This window comes from Corvus hawaiiensis, chromosome 5, assembly GCF_020740725.1.
Source record: "Corvus hawaiiensis isolate bCorHaw1 chromosome 5, bCorHaw1.pri.cur, whole genome shotgun sequence".
Classification (NCBI taxonomy): Eukaryota; Metazoa; Chordata; class Aves; order Passeriformes; family Corvidae; genus Corvus; species Corvus hawaiiensis.
The window spans coordinates 63,664,294-63,683,532 of NC_063217.1; the positions used below are offsets into that span (position 1 = coordinate 63,664,294).

The 19,239-nt window shown below is 46.1% G+C and overlaps 2 protein-coding genes across 3 annotated transcripts in view; one reads left to right on the forward strand and one right to left on the reverse strand.

Annotated features, from left to right (window-relative positions):
- Nucleotides 1–1,300: 1,300 nt before the first annotated feature.
- LOC125326660 (classical arabinogalactan protein 7-like) lies at nucleotides 1,301–1,726 on the reverse strand. Its single transcript, XM_048305117.1, has one exon. The coding sequence runs from the start codon at nucleotides 1,724–1,726 to the stop codon at nucleotides 1,301–1,303; it is 426 nt and encodes a 141-aa protein (XP_048161074.1).
- An 11,653-nt stretch (nucleotides 1,727–13,379) lies between these two features.
- MGAT4D (MGAT4 family member D) overlaps nucleotides 13,380–19,239 on the forward strand; it is a 35,654-nt gene continuing 29,794 nt past the window's right edge. For both annotated transcript variants that reach the window (XM_048305245.1, XM_048305246.1), the window contains exon 1: nucleotides 13,380–13,551. In XM_048305245.1, coding sequence (XP_048161202.1) covers nucleotides 13,461–13,551 — 91 coding nt within the window. In that variant the 5' untranslated portion in view covers nucleotides 13,380–13,460. The remainder of the gene's footprint in view (nucleotides 13,552–19,239) is intronic.

The window sequence follows — 19,239 nt, forward strand, 5'->3', positions numbered from 1 at the left end:
TTTTTTACATTCCGCATTGGCATTATTTTCAATAATGTCTCGTATCATTACTGGGCGAGCTATGTCGTCGCTGCATTGCCGTTCTGCTGCTTGGATGACCCGGTCCACAAATGTGGTGAATGGTTCAGACAACTCTTGGCTAATGAGATTATAGGCTTTCTCAAAACTTCCTGCAGGCTGAATTTGCAAGAAGGCTTTGCGAGCCATCTTTTTGATGTCATCTAATGCTGTTTTGGGTAAATTTATTTGATTGTCATTTTGATCATCAGGATGGTCACCAGTCAGCTTAGATATGACAAGGGTACGAAGGTCTGCGTCAGTACTTTGTTTATAAGTGGCTAGTACCCCTGCAAGCAGTCTCTTCCATTTGAGTTCCCATAGCATATATTGTGAGTCTGTGAGAATTATACTAGCAAGATTTTTACAGTCATTTGGTGTAAGTGTATGTCCTTCTAGGGTACTTTTCAGCAGTTGCTTAAAGTATGGAGAGCAGATACCACTGTCCTTTATTGCTTTCCGCAACTCTTTAATCTCATGGTGTGGGATAGCTTGCCATGTTCTAGGACCACCAGCTTGCTGGCTGAATAGTACAGGCATAGCTAAAGGATTTAGATTTTCCTCTTTGCAAATTTGGCGTCTGACTTCATGCCAGTATGTAAATTGAAAATTATTGAAACATTTTTGGGAGTTTTCTACTTTTGGGATTAATGCAGGCGAATCTTCAGGGTTTAGTGTCTCTTTTTGAGTTGAGAAGTCTGTCCCAAACACTGGGGGGACACCAGAGCTGTTTGGGAACAGACTTAGTTGTTTTTTGGAATTGTTTTGTATTGGGATTAAGGGGTTGGCATTTGCAGGGGCAAAATAGTTCTCAGTCTGTCCTGTATTTATAAAAGCAGGTGTCATATTCCACCCTCCCCCTCCTTGTTGCATGGCTTGTGTGCCTGGCTGTGGCTGTGCGATCGATTGGTGATAGAAAGTAGTCCCATTCGGTGTCAGGAGCGCAGAGGGCGATAGCGCGGATGGGTGTTCGAGGGAGTGCGGGCGTGATTCGGTGCTGCTTGGGTTGGCTCCGGGATACGGCGGCGGAGGCAGGGAGGCAGGCGGCGGAGCCGCGGGAAGATGTGCAGCTGGTCCCGGGAGCGGTGCTGTGGTTGGAGGAGTGTGAGCGGAGTGATATCGCTGATCCGGGAGTTGCAGCAATTGCGCATGCGTGGGTCGCGGCAATTGCGCATGCGTGGGTCGCGGCAATTGCGCATGCATGGGTCGCGGCAATTGCGCATGCGTGGGTTGCATCATCAGGTCAACGCGGCAGGCTGTGATGGCAGCAGTCCGTGTGGCAGATGGTTCGGGCAGAGCGGGAGATGGCAGGACTGCAGAACCAGGGGCTGGGGCTGCGGCCGCGGTCGAGGGAGGGGGCGATGGGACGATCATGGATGCCGGTGGCGGTGGGACTGCAGTATTCAGCAGCTGAGAAGTGGGAGGCTGCGGTGGAGACGGAAGGGTGCGGTCTGGGGCCACGGAGGCGAGCGGCGGCGGCAGGGCTGCCATATGGGCAGGAGATGACCTCGGGGCGGCAGGAGGCAGGAGGGCCGGTGGCTGGATCGTGGCGTGCTGCTGGTGGGAGCTTGTAGGCTGGGCTGGGGTGGGTGGTGGTGCAGCGGGCAGGAACGGCGGTGCCGGGAGACGGGGCTGGAGCAGCGGCAGGCACGGAGGAGGCTGCAGACATCCGTGCAGACACTGCGGCACCGGCACCAAGTGGCTCGCGGAGCTGGGGCGCTCCGCGTCCCAGCGCAAGCGATGGTGTGCCGGGATTGGGGAATTGCACAGGAACGGTAGCAGGGACGGGAGTAGACATAGGCGTCTGTGCTGCCGCGGGGCCGGGGAACAGCTCGGGGCGTGCTGTGTGCGCTTGAACGGCAGGGTGGGGGGGTAGGGTTCCTGCGGTAACGTGCACAGGGGGTGCCGGGGACACCAGCGCGGCCGTGACAGGCGCTGTAGGCACCGGTGGTTCGGGAGCGGCAGGAGACTGTGAAGACGCAGCAGCGACGGACGCGGATGGAACAATGGCTACCATAGGCGCCGTGTCGGGGGGGGGGACCTGGGGGGCTGGAAGAAGGGTCGCCACTTGGCTTTGCGGGGGGCCGGATATAACGGCAGCCATGGCCATAACAGGCGCGGCTGGGGGAGGGGTAACACCCGTAGGCAGCAGGGGTGTAGCCGCCGGCCCCGCAGGGGTATCGCCGGGGGGCGGGGCCACGATGATGCGAGCAGCGGGGGGTGGGGTAACAATGACGGCAGCAGCGGGGGGTGGAGCCGCGATGACGGAAACGGGGGGGGCACGTGGGGGCAGGGGCAAGGGGCGGGGCCGCGGAGACGCTGGAACCGAGGGCAGGGACCGCGGGGGCTGGGACAGCGGGGACGAGCGGGATGGCGGGGGCGGGGATGGCGGGAGCAGCGGGAGGGGCCGTAGGGTCCGGTGGGGTGGCTGGGGCCGGGGGTAACGGGTGCCGGGATCGCGAGCGCGGGGGGCGGGGGTGGCGCGAGTCAGCCGGACCGCGGGCACTGGAGCCGCGAGGTCCGGCGGAGAGGCGGGGGCCGTGCCCCGTTGCAGGCTCGCGGCGGCAAGGGGCGGGCTCGCAGCAGGAGCCAGGCTCGGCGGGGTGACTGCTGCGGGCGGCGCCGTCGCAGCAAACAGCTCTACCAGCGCTCTGCAAGCTGGGATCAGCTGCGCGGCAGCCATATCTCGGTAGGAGACATTATTAAAGAGCTTAACCCCAACTGTGTCCCAAAAGTCTCTTGTAAAGACGGCTGAACGGTCAGCATTTGGGAAATTAACTCGAGTCCATTCTAAAAGATTTTTTAGCTCCTGTTTAGGTAACTGACTTGGACCAGAGCTTATAAGTAAATGCTTAAGTTGCTTATAGAGATCTCTGTCATGGGCAGAGTGGGTTTGTCCCATTTTTTAGACTAGTATGATACTCACTTAGATGATGTCGCAGGAGCAGGGTCCTTAGTCAGAGGTCCGTCGTGGGGAGCTGGCCAGGCACTCCACTCAGCACTCAGGACGCTGCTTTTCGGTCCTTTCCCAGAGCTCCGGTTTCAGGCGTCACTTGGCAACGGCTTTCCGTGCTCAGGACCTCACAGGTGGGTCCGCACTGAGAGCTCCAGCGCGGGCGGTGCTGAGCACTACTCGCCTGTGCTCGGGGCGCGCGGCAGGGTCCCCCCGTAGAGCTCCGGTCGGCACTGCTTAGCAGCGTGTCCGTGCTCGAGGGGTGATACGGCAGACTTCCTCAAAGAGCTCCAGGTAGCCGCTGTGCAGCAGTGGCCGCCTGTGCTCGAGGACTGCCAGGCAATTCCCTCCAAGAGCTCCAGGTAATCCCCGTGCTCGAAGGCTGCCTCGGCGGAATTATAGAGCTCCAGCTTCTACGATGCGCAGCAACGGTATGCCGTGCTCACGACACGTTCTAGGTGGCTATAACTGGTCTTTTAGTTACCGTCCATGGAGAAGTCTCCCACAGATGGAGAAAGCTGAACCGGGCGTTCAATCACGTTGTGCGCCAGACTGTAGGTGCTCGGTGTGGGTTCGGCAATCACGATGGGCGCCAGACTGTAGGTTATGGACGGGAGATCTCTGGAGTCTGATCTTTGAACATGCGGTTTATTGCAAAGGGCGTGGGTATAGGGGCACTGCTCAGAGCTGCCAGACTCAGCTCGGAGCAGGCCCAAGAGAGCAAGAGAGCAAGCGGGTAAGAGAGAGAGAGAGAGAGAGAGCGAGTATGAGAGTGGAATGGAATTGTGAGAGAGTAATGAGAATGGAATGGTGACGTCCTGGTTACAATACAATAAATCATCTTCTGTACTGAATATTCTAATTGTCACTAACCAATCTAATACAAGATACAAATCCTATAGCATTTACATACAGCCTATAAGAGTTCTTATATTACCATAGAGTGTTACATCTTAACTTCTAAAAACTACTCTTTGGACCCCTTCTGCTGAGCTAGTAGGGTCTGCTCTGACCCTTGGACCTGCCTGCAAGCAGAGGGTATTGTTCAATCAAGAGGGGATTACCTTCAGTCGGCCATACCATTGTTTTCCAGTTGTTCAGTAACTAAGACTTGGTATTTCAAAAGTGGCTTTCATTTCGATGTTGCCTGTAGTTTTCATATTCCCAAAATCTTTTGTCAGGCAATCATATTTATAAGGCTTTCCTGTTTCATCTTCCCCAACAGGTAACTAAATTGATTGGCTCTTCAAACCTTTCAAAAGCTCTGACGACGGCTGCTAATTCTGCAATTTGTGCGGAGCCTTCCACCACAGCGACATCGGACTCCCACTTTCAAGTCTAAGGATCCCTCCAAGTTATGACAGATCTGAGGAACCCTCCGCAGTCATCAGTAAATACTGTCAGGGCTTTGAGAGGTTTTTGACTTTGCAAGGAATTTGGGGCCAAATTAAAAGTCAAATTAAACAGCTTGTGACTTGGTTCGTGTATGGAAATTTTACCGGTGTAACTGTCTAGGGCAAACTGGAGGTGCTCATTTGTTTGGAGCAAATGCTTCAAAGCTCCGTGGTTAATGGAAGGTGTATGCATGTGAATTCGCACCCTGCGAGGGTACAGAGGCGAGCTCTTGCTCTCATAATGAGCTGAGCCATGAGTTCTTGTGGTGTGGTGATACATTTTACAGGTTGGTGTGGCAAAAAGACCCATTCAGTAATGAGCAGAGGGTCTTTTTGGGCAGTGTCCCATTGGAAAATCAGCCCATGTAGTCTGGGTGACTTACCTAAAACAACGAAATTGAAGGGCAGGGTTGGTTCAGCACGGTGAGCCTGGCGGGATGACAACGCCTGCTGGACTTTGGTAATAGCATCTCGGGCCTCTGGGGTGATGGTCCTGGGCGAGTCTAGTTCTTCGCTGCCACGGAGAAGGTTGAACAGTGGCGCGAGGTCTTCTGTCATCACTCCCAGCAGAGGACGAACCCAGTTAATAGACCCACAAAGCTGCTGGAGATCTCGAAGGATCTTTGGGTCATCTTTGATGGTAAGCTGCTGGGGTAATACAGTCTGCTCGCCTATCCAGAGTCCAAGGAAAGTCCATGGGCAAACGCATTGTATCTTCTCCTGTTGGATCTCAAACCCTGCCTTTTCAATAGCTTGGATGGTCTGTTGCAATGCTATATCTAGGTAATTTTGTTCTGGAGCACAGACTAAGACATCATCCATGTAATGGAATATCACAGCCTTCGAAATCTCTTCCGCGCTGGGGAGAGGATGTAGGCTACGTACCCTTGGCAAATGGTGGGTGAATTTTTCATCCCTTGCGGGAGAACTTGCCAATGGTACCTTTTAAGCGGAGCTTGCCGATTCAAGGATGGTACTGAAAAGGCAAACCTGGGTGCATCACGAGGATGTGATGGTGAAAAAACAGTCTTTAATATCAATCACAGCTAGCTTCCATGTGCGAGGCAGCATAGAGGGTGAGGGCAGGCCTGGCTGCAAGGGACCCGTATCTTCAATGGCACTGTTGATTTTACGGAGGTCATGGAGGAGCCTCCACTTGTCTTTGCCTGGTTTTTTTAAAACAAAGACAGGGGAGTTCCAAGGGCTGCTTGTTGGAACTGTATGACCCTTGGCGAGTTGCTCCTCTACGAGGGATTCGAGTGCACATAATTTTTCTTCTGGAAGGGACCACTGATCAACTCACACTGGTCGATTAGGTTTCCAAGTGAGAGATGGGGTGGCGTGCTTTTCAGTGGCCCCGACTAAAAATCCTGAGATGGAGATGGGATTTCAAGACAAGTCTCCCATTGCGATAATAGGTCTCTGCCCCATAAGGTGAGGCCAGCCTTCACCACAAATGGCCGAATAGTGGCAACATGGCCATCAGGGCCTTCTATTTTGATATTATTTGCACTCTGCATGGAAGCTGCGGACCCCCCAATCCCTGAAATACGCCCGTTTACCGGTTTCAGTTTCCAAAGTTTGGGCCACTCGGAGCAAGAAATGATAGTTACATCAGCCCCAGTGTCAACCACCCCTGTAAGATATAACTCCGAGTTTTTATTTTGGAGCCGGCACTCTAAAAGGGGCTTATTGGGACCCACTACCTCTGTCCAATATACAGCTGGAATTCTTTCTTTGTTGTTCCAATGGGGTGGGAGTGGGAAGGCTTGTGCAATAGGTGATCCCTTGGTCAGTCTCCATGGTGGATCAAGGCAAGTTACAGTCACTAGGAGTTCTTTACACAGGCCCACAGTCAGGTGTTACAAATATTTGTTCTGGGCCATGAATAGGGTCTCCTAATATTAGGAAGTCTCTGGGGCTGTCTGAGGGCCCATATTGTTCTGTGGGAATCAAGTACATGTCACAATCTGAAAAGTCAATAGACAGTCCGCTTACCAGCTGGAGCCGAGTTCTTGCCTGAAGGTGGTGAAAGGCTTCAGAAACTTGACTCTCTCTGTCCCATTCACAGTGGCACCAATTTAAGCTGTCGTCTGCGGAGTCTGGGCTGTGACATGTGCGGCAGGGTTGAACGCCTTCTGATTTGATGTCACCGTGCGAGGCCGCTCTGTGCTGAGATGTCCATTTTTTTGATGCCTCTGGTGGTGATGTTGGCAAGTAGGACAGTCTGTAAGAGACACTTTACCAAGTCTTTGAGATGGGATTTTATTTATGAACTCTGGACAGTCTTTCATAAAATGACCAAATTCCCCACATCTAAAACAACACATTTTTTCATTGGCTGTCGCTGCCATTACTTCAGCCACTCCCTTAGAAACTGCCTGCGTGATGGTAATTTCTGGAGAAGTCTGTTTCGTACAGACTTCAATCATGGCATCGAGAGTGGGAGCAGGATCAAGAGGGAGAGTTCTCAAAATCTTTTTAGAATTTTCATTGGCATTTGTCATAGCTAACACACATAAGAGTTCTTTTTGTGCTTCTCTGTTTTCAATTTGTCTCTCTACTGGTTCTTTAAGTCTATCAATGAATTTTATGAAAGACTCATCAATAGCTTGCTTGATGTTAGAGAAATTTTGAGATGGAGTGGAATCGGTAGGGGTAAGAAGCAGTGCCTTCTCTGCCGCTCTTTTAATGTCTTCCAAGACTGGCTCTGGAATATCTTGAGCCTGGTCTTGAGGCTTTTCATAATTCCCCTCTCCGCATAAATGGTCGGAGGTTAGAGGTACCTGATTAGCATCCCTCTGATATATGTGGAGGAGGTCCTTTAATTGCTTTTTCCATGTCCTTTCCCACAACATATATTCAGCTGAAGAAAGGAGGCACGACATAATGTTTTTAAGGTCGTGCGGGACTAGAGCGAGTGCAGAGAAGGTGGCTGCTAATAAATTATTAAAGTAAGGGGACCGACACCCATGATCTTTGGCTGCTTTGCACAATTCTTTGAGTTGTGCATATGGGATAGGCTCCCATCTGGGGTTCCTCCCTCTGCAGTATGTGACTGGAGCGACACTGATTTTAGCAGCTAGTTCCCAGTCCCCATCTCTCATGGCTTGTCTCTTCGCCCCAGCCCAGTGATCCTCGACATCTGAGAGATCACTCTCTTCCTCTTCAGAAGAAGGGGACGCATTGGCAGCTGGGGTTCGGAGCAGCCGATGCCACTTAGCAGAACCCAAGATGGACGACTTCCAGTCATGTCTACACCCACTTCCAGTCCCAATGGCGTGGGAACCAGAAGGGTGCAGTTTCCCAGGGGCGGGGTTCCCGATGGAATGGGTGGGGACCGACGTGGGCACGCCCAACGACGACGAGGGAAGGCCCAACGAAGACCCAATGACTCAAGGAGCGGAGCAGGGGAGGGACCGAGCGCATTGGCAAGTGTGGGAAAACCGGGATTTGAGGGAGACAATATGGCGTGGCTGGCCACATTGCTGGCGCCATCTTGTGAGGCAACTGGGGAAGACACAGACATTGGGGCATAAGCAAAAGGGCTGAGGGAGAGTCCGAGACGGGGTGATCAGTCCCGTCTCGAGAAGGGGGCAAAAGGAACTGAGAGGGGGCAGAGAGACGATGGCAACTCTGCATCAACTGATGGGATCCACCTCTCCACCTCTCAATCCCTCTTGTGGAGGGGAAGTGAGTAGGGGAGCATGGGGAGAGGAAAGAGGTGAAGAATTTGCAACAGGAGGAGAAGAAACATTCCCATCACCAAGTGAACGATTCCTCAATTTTTTAACTGCAGCGTAAATTAAAACAACCAACGGAAAAAATTTCCGAACTGAAATGTAAACTTGAGGAAGAAACTTAAAAATCCAATGAACAAAACGGATAAGATCCCCCTTCGAATAATGTAAAATTTTTCCCGTAAGGGCACCCTCAACTTGGAGTTGAACTTCTCGCTGGGAATGGGTTAATTTAGCACCCATTTTCCCCAAAATACTTCCCAACACCAGATAGGAAACTAAAATAATAAAGAGAATAAGGGTGACCCACTGGAACTTACAAATCTGGCATCAAAGGAAGCTCTCGGGGTGGTCTGCTGATCCAACCAGTCTTCACGGCAGGAAGGTTGTCGGTCGACCCTCGGAGCAGCCTTGATAAAACTCAAAACTGTCTTCGTGTATTGGCAGTACTGAAAGCGACTTAGAGCCCAGCAGCAAAAGCTACTGGGGACACTTTTAGGGACCCCTTTGCAACGGCCCCTGCTTTGGGTGCCAAATGCCGCGGGCGGAGCGAGATGGTGAAATGCTGTGACCTTCCAAAAGCATCCCCAGCCGGGGGGGGGGGGGAAGCTGCTTCGGCGCTGGGGCCAAACAAAGGCACAGACACACACTCGAGGTGGTGCAGCTACTCACTCACACATCCACTATGCGGCGATCAGTGGAAAAGAAACGAGAAGGGCCTTTTGTATAGGTTCCAGCTACGAGGGTTTATTCCACGCGTGGAGGGTCCCTGCACAAACAACAAAAGACCAAATGGAGAGCAGGGGTACAACTTTTTATCGGGGTTCCTAGGGGCAGGAAGAAACCAGAACCAATGGGCTGAGGGCCAGGAGGTGGGGTAAGGGAGGGACAAGGGTGCAACAACCAACGGGGAAGAGAGAGGGGCAGCCAGGAGAACAGAAACTAATAGGAGAACCAGGAGAAGGGAACTTTTTAGATGGGGACCAGATAAGGTACAAAGGGGCGGAGGCCAATGGGCCAATCTAAAACACAGGAACAGCATACATTAATCTCACACACTGCAACACTGAAACAGAAATTACTTTTTTGTGTGGAATGTCAAGAACCAAAGTAGCTTCTGCTACATGTTTTGGAATTTGTTCCACTTCCTATTATGGTTTACTGTAACAATACATACACACAGTACAGGATTATTGTTTTCTCAGTTCTCTTTGCTTCCAGTCTTCAGGACTGAAGTGCAGAGTATCTGGTGTTGACAATACATTGCACAACACTTCTCTGTGATATAATTAGATTTGTTGAGGTAAGCTTGACAGATTTTAAGGTCTTGCTTTAAATAAAGCACTTCTGAAATGTGAGTTTAAAAGATGCAAGTTTTAGTCTTACACTTTTTTTTGCTCGTATGATGTTTTCTTCACTTTAAATCTGTATTTTAAAGTAAAATCTGTAACCAATTTAATTATTTCAAAATATTATAGCATGGTTTTTTGACAGGTTTTTTCACAGCTTTTTATAAACTGCAAAACAGCAAGCATGTTTGATTTTATACAAATGTTATCACTTGAATCATGCAAAATACTTCTGTATCATCATGTTCAGGTTATTTATAAATTATATTAAGACAGCCAAAAATACCATGCAGTAGCTTAAAAAAAATTCTACCTTCCTCTTTTTGTGTTCAGTAGTTGCCTTCAAATCTTACCTTCACAGAGACTTTGGTTGAAGTAAAGATGGTGACCTGTTTACCTTTTAAAATCCCATTTCTTGCGTGACAGCAGGGTAAATAACCAGCAGTAGCAGTTGGATCTCTCTGTAGTCAGAAAACTTTACGTGGCAGCAACTATTATGTATTATTATTGGTAGTTATTCTTTGTTTACATACCCTTGCAGATGAAGGACATACAAAATAATCCACTGCTTGGCTCACCCAGGAGCCTGTATTTTGTCAAATATTTATTTTAATGTTTCTTATCTCTACCCTTGCTTACACACAGATGTGTGAAAACAGTAAAAATATGTGGAGCAAACATCTGAGCAAAAAGAGACATTCAGTTACAAAGCACAAGGACAAGCCTAGGAACTCTCTCTTGCAGGTAAGGAGAACCAGTCCACTGAATCACTTGCTTAGTGTTAAGTATTACAGGTTACCCAGCAATGTGTTCTTCTGTAGCCTTTTTAAAGATGATCAGTTTGCCAAAAATGCTGAAAGTCTGCTGATGGGAGGTAAAACTGCTCTGAAACAATTTACACTCCCCAAAAAACCAGCACAACTTATTCCAGTTGTACACAGTCCTTGAGCATGTGAAATAACATATGAAGAGAGCCCTGGGAGGGAGATACCGTGAAAGCATGAAGCAGATGAAGTAGCCTATTTGCAAGTAGGTCCAAGTGCAGTGGAAGCTCATGACAGTGTCATGAGATTTTAAATTTTTTTTTTGAGGAACACTTAATGCACTACCTCATTCTAAGCGAATGAGCTATGAAGTAAGCATTAAGTAAATGGTCACCACAACTCAGCCTGGCTGAGTAACTCTATCTGCTGCCTTTATAAATAACATCAAATGCACAGATGTTCCCCACACACTGTGTCAGTTTGTTACTAGTTTCTGGAAATATGTGATGGTCTTGTCTTTCTTTTCCTTCTTTCTCACTCGGAACATAAGTTAAAATTAAACGTGTGTTAGATTTCTGTTAATCTTATCTTCAGCAGCCCTCCTGCTTGACTACATCATTTACGTGTTCGCTTTGGCTTTGTAACAGATAGAACACCAACCAACAAAGTCATTTTATTCTTGACTTGGGACATATTTAATGCTCATTTGTTCCTCTTAGTTCTAAATCTCTATTTTACTGCAAATATGCCAAAGTCTACATTGACCCTCCATCAAAATTAGTGCCCTAAGCTTTTAGTTTATTAACTGGGAGAGGGAAATGGTGATGGGGAGGCAGTAGGAGAAGAGGATTGAGTCGTGATTGCATTGCATCTTATTAGCCAATTATAAATGCATATTCAAAGTGTAGCTTAAGCATTTCTCAGTAAAAAACTTCAAAGGCAGAGAAACAGAAGGTAGAGGGAAGTTTATAACAGATGAGTACAGGACAGGAATTGTGAGGTCTAATTCAAGGCTTCATGGTGATTTATGGAGCCACACTGAGATTTTTAGTTCATGTGTATACTGACGCAGGCTACTGGCAATCTCCTGCATTTTTAATGAATAATAACATTTTTAATTCAAAGTAGTTAGTAAACAGAGATGTAAAACCATCCACATCATAATTCAAACACAAAAAGGTCACACTAACCTTGCCAGAGAAGCAATATACAATTTGTGAGGTCTAAGATTTCCAAAAAAGGACATAGTTATACTGTTGGTAGTATAAAGAGTGACACATAAAGGCAGTACTGACATTAGGACTCCAGCACACCTGTTTCTGGACACCACTGTTGTAGGGTTTGGGATCGCTTTGCACCACACCATCACAAATGATTTGGGGGTTTGGTACAAAATGAGATAAGTAAGCAAATAGAGAAAAGGAAGGAAGAGGTACTGTATTAATAATAAAAGCATATTTTTAGAAAACAAATTATCTAAAATACTATGTCCTCTGGGTAAACAAGGTAATGAATTATATATGCTACTAATACATTAAGGAAGTAGATAACAGTTTAGGTAGCAAACAACTTACTGCTTTTATGAGCTACCCAAGTCCAGTCTGATTTCTGAAGCTGTCTTTTGCATGTTTGCAACACAGAACAGGAAACCATATTTTCTTTATCATAGGTGTAGAATGAAAGATAGATTTGTGAGCAGGTAGAGTGTCAAAGCAAAAGCCACTAAATACATGCTAATCAGGTATGAGAAGGAGGAACATTTTTCTGTATAAAACGTAGGTGGTTCTATTAGAACTGTGTTGCTGTAAGTGGTTCCAGGAACCCTGGTAAATAAGGTATCCGTTCCCTTTATAAACTATGTTGTAGAAGATGTATTCTAAACTGCAACTAATTTTTTGTTTTCTTATGGATTGCTGAAGACCTAAAAAGGCAAACAGGTGTGCATGCCTAAATGGAAAGGCACATGTGTGAAGCAAGGTACAGTGGCTGAAGTATAGTACCTTTACCAGTGTAGAGGTACCAGTGTACCATTAGACTTCCATCAGGTTAGATTTTGCAGCTGCTTGCCCTCCTTCCTCTTTAAAGGTAAACTGAAAAGCTTGGTTTATTCACCTGGTTCTATGACTGTGCTAAACGCATGTATTAATTGTACACTACAGCTTGGATTCCTGATACAATCTTATGAGCAATATGCAAACAAATGCCCCACTGGTTTTAAATGAGCAAAATAAGGTTAACCATTACAATGTTGTGCAGAAAAAATTCACATCACCAGAGGTTTATGTCCAAAAAGGAGATAGAGGAGTCCTTGTAACTTTATTAATAAACAAAGGGAGAGGCCATTTCCCATGGGATCTCTCAAAGTGTTGGGAGGACATGGCCCCCTTATTATTCTAATTTTCCCAGCTACATCACCCTCTCCCTATCCCCATTGGCTGAGGTACTTGGAAGGTACAGACTTCCAGACTCTCCGTCTACATGTCCCCCTCAACATGCACACTCCCCCCCTGCCCCCCCGCCTTGCATAAGATAGTTCTATTAAGTCTTTATTCTTTTTCTTTCTAAAGTTTGGGAATTTAGCACGACCTTGGCTGAGCAATAGTCCCTAGCAAACATTTTCTGAAACTGATCGTTTCTCCCGTTACTTCTTTATCTACAAGTCTCTGGCCCTATTTATACGCAGATTCACAGCACCTGTTTGTAAAGACACATTCATTTTACTATTTTCAGTGTTATGACTTGGGCTAAACAGCACCTGCCGAACTGTCGGTCGTGAGACGTTTTTGCCGTGAAAACACAGCCTATACTTGCCGCAGTCAAGAGGTTTTTCAGTGTGGGTCCGAGCGTCGGGAAGACTGAGGGCAGGGGAGGGCTCTGCCAGGGGCTTTACAGCGGGAATTGGCGTGGGCGCTCGTTCACGAGGCCGGTGTCTCCGGGGAGAAAGACGGGCGGCGGGAGGAGCGGGTGCTCCCGCTGCACTTTGCGTGTCCCTACCGACGGGTCCCCGCTCCTCGGGGAACGCCGATGTGCAGCGGGAGGGCTCGGCGGCCCCGCCCGGAGAGCAGCGCGGTAGGACGTGCCCCGGCCCTCGGCGCAGGGGGTGGGCAGGGCAGGGCGGCGCGGCGCGAACACGCTCGGCCCGCGTTGCCCGGGCGAAAGCGGCGGCGGTGGCGTGGGGGTCGTGCGGGCAGCGCCCGCGGGAGATGCGGCTGCGGCTCGGGCAGGTCCTGCCGGCGCTGTGCCTCTGCGCCGCCTTCCCCCTGCTGTGGTACGCGGTGTGGCAGGGGAGCCGAGGTGAGAGTGGGCGGCGGGGGCGCCCCGTCCCGTCCGTCCGGGGCGCGAAGGGCGAGTGGCGCGGTGGCACCTGCTGTGCCCCTCTCGCCGTGCCGTCGGGGCAGCGAGGCGCTGGCTCCCGCCCCGCTGCGCCCGCCGGACGGCAGCGGGGGCAGTGGGGCCGTCCTGGCCGTCGTGCGGCTCCGTCCCGCCCTGCGGCGGCGAGTCCGGGCAGGGCACGGCCGGGGTTGCGGCGGGGAGCGCGTCGGGTCGCCCCATCCCCTCCCGCAGCTCCGGACCCTCTCGGCTCTCCGGGCTTGTTGGGTAAATGACGAACCTGTGTGGCCCCGAAGCTCGGCCGTGTGTAAGGCTGAGATTGCGGGTCTCCCTTGTTCCCCCGGGGTCATGGCTTAACTGCACCCAAGCACCATCTTGCGAAACAGCTTACAGGATTGGATCCTTGGGCCGTACTTGTCCTATTAAAAATACAACCCTAAATTTAAGAAATAATAAAAGTTTCTTTTAAACTTTTTTTCCTAACTCTTTTTTTTCTCCTTTCCTTCTTACTCTTTTTCTAACAAGCATCTTGCATTAAGATGGAAAGAAAAATCTAAATGTGTTTGCTGTGGCTGTCACTTTTAAAGTGGTTTTGATTTTAATGTCAGGGAGGATAAAGTAGCGTTATCCATCCTGCAACTGTATTTGTTCCTTAACGTACAGTCACTTTTTCCTGTGCATATTTCCAGGACCAGAATGCAAAGAAAACTACCTGAATTTTTGTATTTTATTTCTAAACTTTAAAATGGCACAATGTCTTTTTAATAGGTTATATAGGTGGTACATGCCAGATAGATCTACATAAAGCCATGTCTAAGATTCTCTGAGCCAATATGGGAAAGATAAAACTGATGGTATTTTCCAAAAAGAAATGAGAAGGTGTCTCCAAACAGTATCTCTGAGACTTGGCTTGTTACGGGTGAGGGGGTAGTTGGTTTGGGGTAAGGGAGAGAGAGTGGATCTTTGAGTGCTTCCTACATACACCTTTACAATAGGTTTGGTTTTATAAGTGCAGAAGAATAAGAATAAACCAATTAGTAATTTCTGGGATGAACACAGATAATTTGTGCTAGCAGATAATTTGTTTATATTAATTGTTCCTGTAACAAATAGAAGTGGTGGTAGAGATCATGGCCCCACAATGGCATATTGAATAGTGTGCTGATCCTCCTGCCTTTTAACATTTTTGGTCAGTTATATGGTTGTTTACCTTACAACACTTCATGTTTTCTTCAGTGGCACTCCTGTTAGGAGTGGGGAGGGAAAAATGAAGGGAGTGTCTTAGGAGACTAAGGTCCGAGAGATGTCAGAATGAAAGCATTTATCCAATCTGCAGTTACCATCGTGTTGTCTTGTGGCTCATGTTTTGGGACTCCTCATTACTGATATTCCATTTTCATTTCCCTTTCTTTTTGACGTTTCTTTGATGACATTCCATGATGGGCTGTTTTGCTTTGGGATTTTATTTGTTTGTGTTTTGTTTGTTTGTTTGGGGGAAGAGGGATAATGTGTGTTGTGGTGTATATGTGTTGTCTTAACTTCTCTTTCCACAGTTTCCTCCTCCTCCACAGCAAAGTGAGTAATTACTTCTGCTCAGATGGTATAATTTTCCTAATTACTATTATTATTAGCACCTGTTTTTTTTTTAGCAAACTTTTAATTATTGCATATGTGAATATGTACTCTTCAGAGACCCTCTGAAGCTTGGTAAATCTCAAAAATGTGTAAATAAAATAGTTAATATTATTAACTAAAGGATAAAGTAGCAGTACATGGTGAATGACTTTGTATTATGTTTATTTTACTGAAAATATAGTCTTTGCTCTCAAGGGGTGTTAGAAGACAAGCCTTCTACCTATCCAGAAAACCTTAAGAATAGCCAGCCATAGGTAACAACAACAAAGGTTGTTACCTTTTTTCACAGAGAGAGACTCATTGGGAACAAACGCACTAATGCTCTGTTGTTGTCACAGGGTATTTGTTTAAGAAAGTGGTTTGAACTTAATCTTCTGTTCTGAAAACAGGCAGGTATCTCTGCTTAGATGTTGTTAAACCTCTGTTTTTTCTTTCTGCACTGCTGAATTTACTCTCCACTGCCATGCTTAGAGCACTACAGGAATTTCCACTTTTGGTGTATCTCAAACTACCATGTGTGTTTTCTTTTCTAATGCCCTTTTCACTTAGCCCACCAGTTACTGTAAGGTCAAGTACTGTTGCAGCTTGTCAGCTTCCGTCTCTTTCCCTCATTTGTCAAATGTTTTCTGGCTCATTTTCTTCCACACATTTGTTAAATCTCCTCTTACTTTTGTTAACTTCTCTGCTCTGCCCATTGAAATGTTTAGACTGCTCTTGATTTTTGACTACAGTCTATCACACTAAGCAGCAGTAGTCTGAAGTATTACCTCCGGTTTCTGTTTAGTTAATTGTTTCTTGGATAGCAGTGATTTTGGGATAGTAAATAATCTTTGTACAATTAGGACGGGGCACCCGAGCTTAGGACTAGTGGTCTTAAGTACTTCTATAACATAAAAAGTACATAATAGCCCTGTTCAGTTTGTCCGCAGTCTCAGAGCCTTTCAGCCTTTGAATATTTGAAGTTTAAATCGGATATTGGCTCTCTCCTGATTTCTGTGCAAATAAAAATCAATAGCTTAAGCCAGTGACCTTTCAATGCCTTACAATAAAGGTAGCTTGAGAGATTTGAGTTGAAATGTATTTGCTGTCAATGACAGCAGTAAGTAATTGGCTCTTTGGTGCTGCTTCTGACTATTATGTGTAGCCTGAGTATTGACTTGGAGTTGTGAGACTAAAATCGAGTACACGTAACTTAAACTGGCATAGCAGGGAAGATGCTCCTCACTCATTCACTTAAAAATAAAAGATCAGAATCTACCACAGTCACTAGATTTCAGTTATTGTGGATAAGACTGTATATATTTTAACTATGGTTAGGAAGATGTTTTTATAGTCACTTTTCCCATTGCTTTATAAATATAAGCAAAGGTTTCATACTAAATATACTGATATTTTTGCGGCCAGGAAAAAAAAAAAAAAAGATAAAAGTAATTGTGAAGACAACTGGTAATGATCAGATCTTCAGCAAAAGCTAATGCTGTGTCTAAAGTTGCGTGGTGATTCCTTCAGCATCTTCTGGAGTGCTTGTGAACACAAGCTGCTGTTAGTGAGCAATCAGCTGGGCTGCTGCAGCAATTCCTGTTCCATGTCCTGCATGGTTTTGCTGTGAAATTTTTGGTACCTCCCCAGGCCCCAAGCCAAACCCGTCTGAAGCAAACAGTTTGTATTTGAGCATAGGAAAGGCTGTTGTTAGGATGATGCAGATGTTTCTACTTGTGAAACTGAGTTACAATTCACATGTTAATTCATCTGACCAAAATTGTTTGCTCTCATAAAGACACTCTTCATATAGATTTGTAGTTCTGAGGAATAGTATACCATTTACAATATATGTAGTGATTTTCTCACACAGTTTTAGCTATTGTTTTCCATGTAAATACTAATCCATTTAAAAAATCACAGGATATAAAAATAATAAAGTAAGTCTAAGGAGGTAGCAATTTTTTCCCCCACTTGAAAAACAGAAGGCAAAAACACATTATAAATTTGTTATGAATTTACATAAAGTTTCTTCAGAGGAAACAGTATTCCTGAATAAAAAGAAATTTTGGTGTGTTTGCTGAATAACAGTGAATTTTTTGTAAGTCACAGCAACGAGGTAAATCAGACCATCTCTTATGTGCTTCTTCATGATGCTCTCAAGAGTTACAAGATTAAATCTCTTTGAATTGATTTGTAACATGTTGCTGCCCTCTTCGCCTAAATTTATAGGATACGTTGTCCAAGTAAATTAAAAGTAAGCTTTGCTTGGAAGTTAGGAGAAATTGATGCTGAAAATATGCTGTCACAAGGATCTAGGTATGTTAAAATATACATGTTGAGTCAAACATTGTGAAACCTGAATTTCTTTAGTTATTTCTTTGAGGTGCAATGAACAAGAGAGAAACTGTTCATATGATTACATTCACAGAAGTATATGTAAGGATCACCAATTTTTTTGGTATCTACATTTTTAATTTGTTCCACAAATCGGGGGTGGGTGGGGGAGTTTCATCATTGCAAAGGGTTAAAGAGGTATCTCTGATGAAATATTTTTTTTCCCCGTTGAAGTACAGTAATGTACATGCTAGCCCAGACAGCATGATTACACATTTCTTGTATTTCCAGTCATCTTCTGCCTATGGTGTGATTCTTTGTTTCAGCTGTGCAGCCAAGTGCAGGTCTCCAGGAGATTCTGTTGTTTGTGATGGAGTTCTTTGCAGGTTTCCTGTCCAGTCCCAACTGGCATACTCTGGCTCAAAGCTTCAATTCAATAGTGGCAAATTGACAGATTTGATAAGGAAGTCTTGAATTGCACTGCTCTCACTTCAGCCAATACAGCTTATCCCGATTTCTGAACATGCAGAAGCCAATCTTCCTGTCTTCTCTAGGACTGCTAGACTGTGTTTAATCACCATTTTTCCCAGCTGTCCCAGCTGCCTGGTAGGCTATGTCTTCCCTTCATGTGTACATTTCCTTCCAGTGACACTGAGAGCAAACAGAGGTTATTGCACATTCAGGTTTTGCCCCAACATGCAGTTGGGATGTGGCTGAAATTCACAGAGTGATAAGGAAAGAGTTTTTCCCAGTCCATCAATAGCTTACTCAGTTTCTTTGTGTAGTTCTGCATTTTGGCATTAAAAAAACAAAACAAAACAAAGCCAACATACAACAGCCTCGAATGGTCCGCTTAAAGCTTAGTATTTCCTGATGCAAAATTTTATATCAAAATTCATATCCAAGACTTAGAAAAGCTGTGTAGTTTTACTGGCTTCTAAGTGTGTAATTTACTAACTGAAGAGTCTGCTGGTTCTTACTGTTATTTCAGGCAGGAGAGTGCCTAAAGAATAGAGGAACTTAGTCATATATCTTGTGGTACAAAAAGGAGGCCAGTTATTGTTGGGTTTTGCAGAGAAAGGGATAAGGGAGCATGTCAGACCTCTCTTTGTTTGCTGTACAGTGTCTTGTCATAACCTGTACTTAAGTGTAAACATACAACCTTCATGCTTTCCTAGTGTTGTATATTGAGTCTTGAGGAACAGAGTTTTGCCTAGAAATACCCTAGTTAGTGGCTAGGCATTTAATTAAATGTATGTGTAATTTAGTAGTTGTTGCTACCTCAGGAAGAGAAGTAAAATATTTGAAATACCAACCAGAACAAAGCAATAGCCATTGCTTGAAGTGAATGAGTACTACCTTAAAACCGAAGTGTATCAATTATGGGCAAACACCATGCAATATCCATTCAATGTCTATATTTTTTCACTTATTTTAATAATATTGCTTTCCTATATGGTGATGCTCTGACTGTTTTAAGATCACTTTTAACTACATTCTAATGTAGGGAAAGACTTGAGTCAAAAATGAGGACTGTTTGCCTGAAGAAAATATTATTAGAGTTAAATTGTATTTTCTTTGAAACAAGTTTGCTTATCTATTTTCAGTTAGATACAGTATGTAAATTGTTTAGTAAAAAGTATTCTATGCCAAACCCAAGTCCATGTTCATTAGACAATGGTGTGAGTTTTTAAAATCCAG

Coding starts and splice junctions, on each gene's coding strand:
- LOC125326660 (XM_048305117.1), bottom strand. CDS start 1,726: ATGTCTGCAGCCTCCTCCGTGCCTGCCGCTGCTCCAGCCCCGTCTCCC.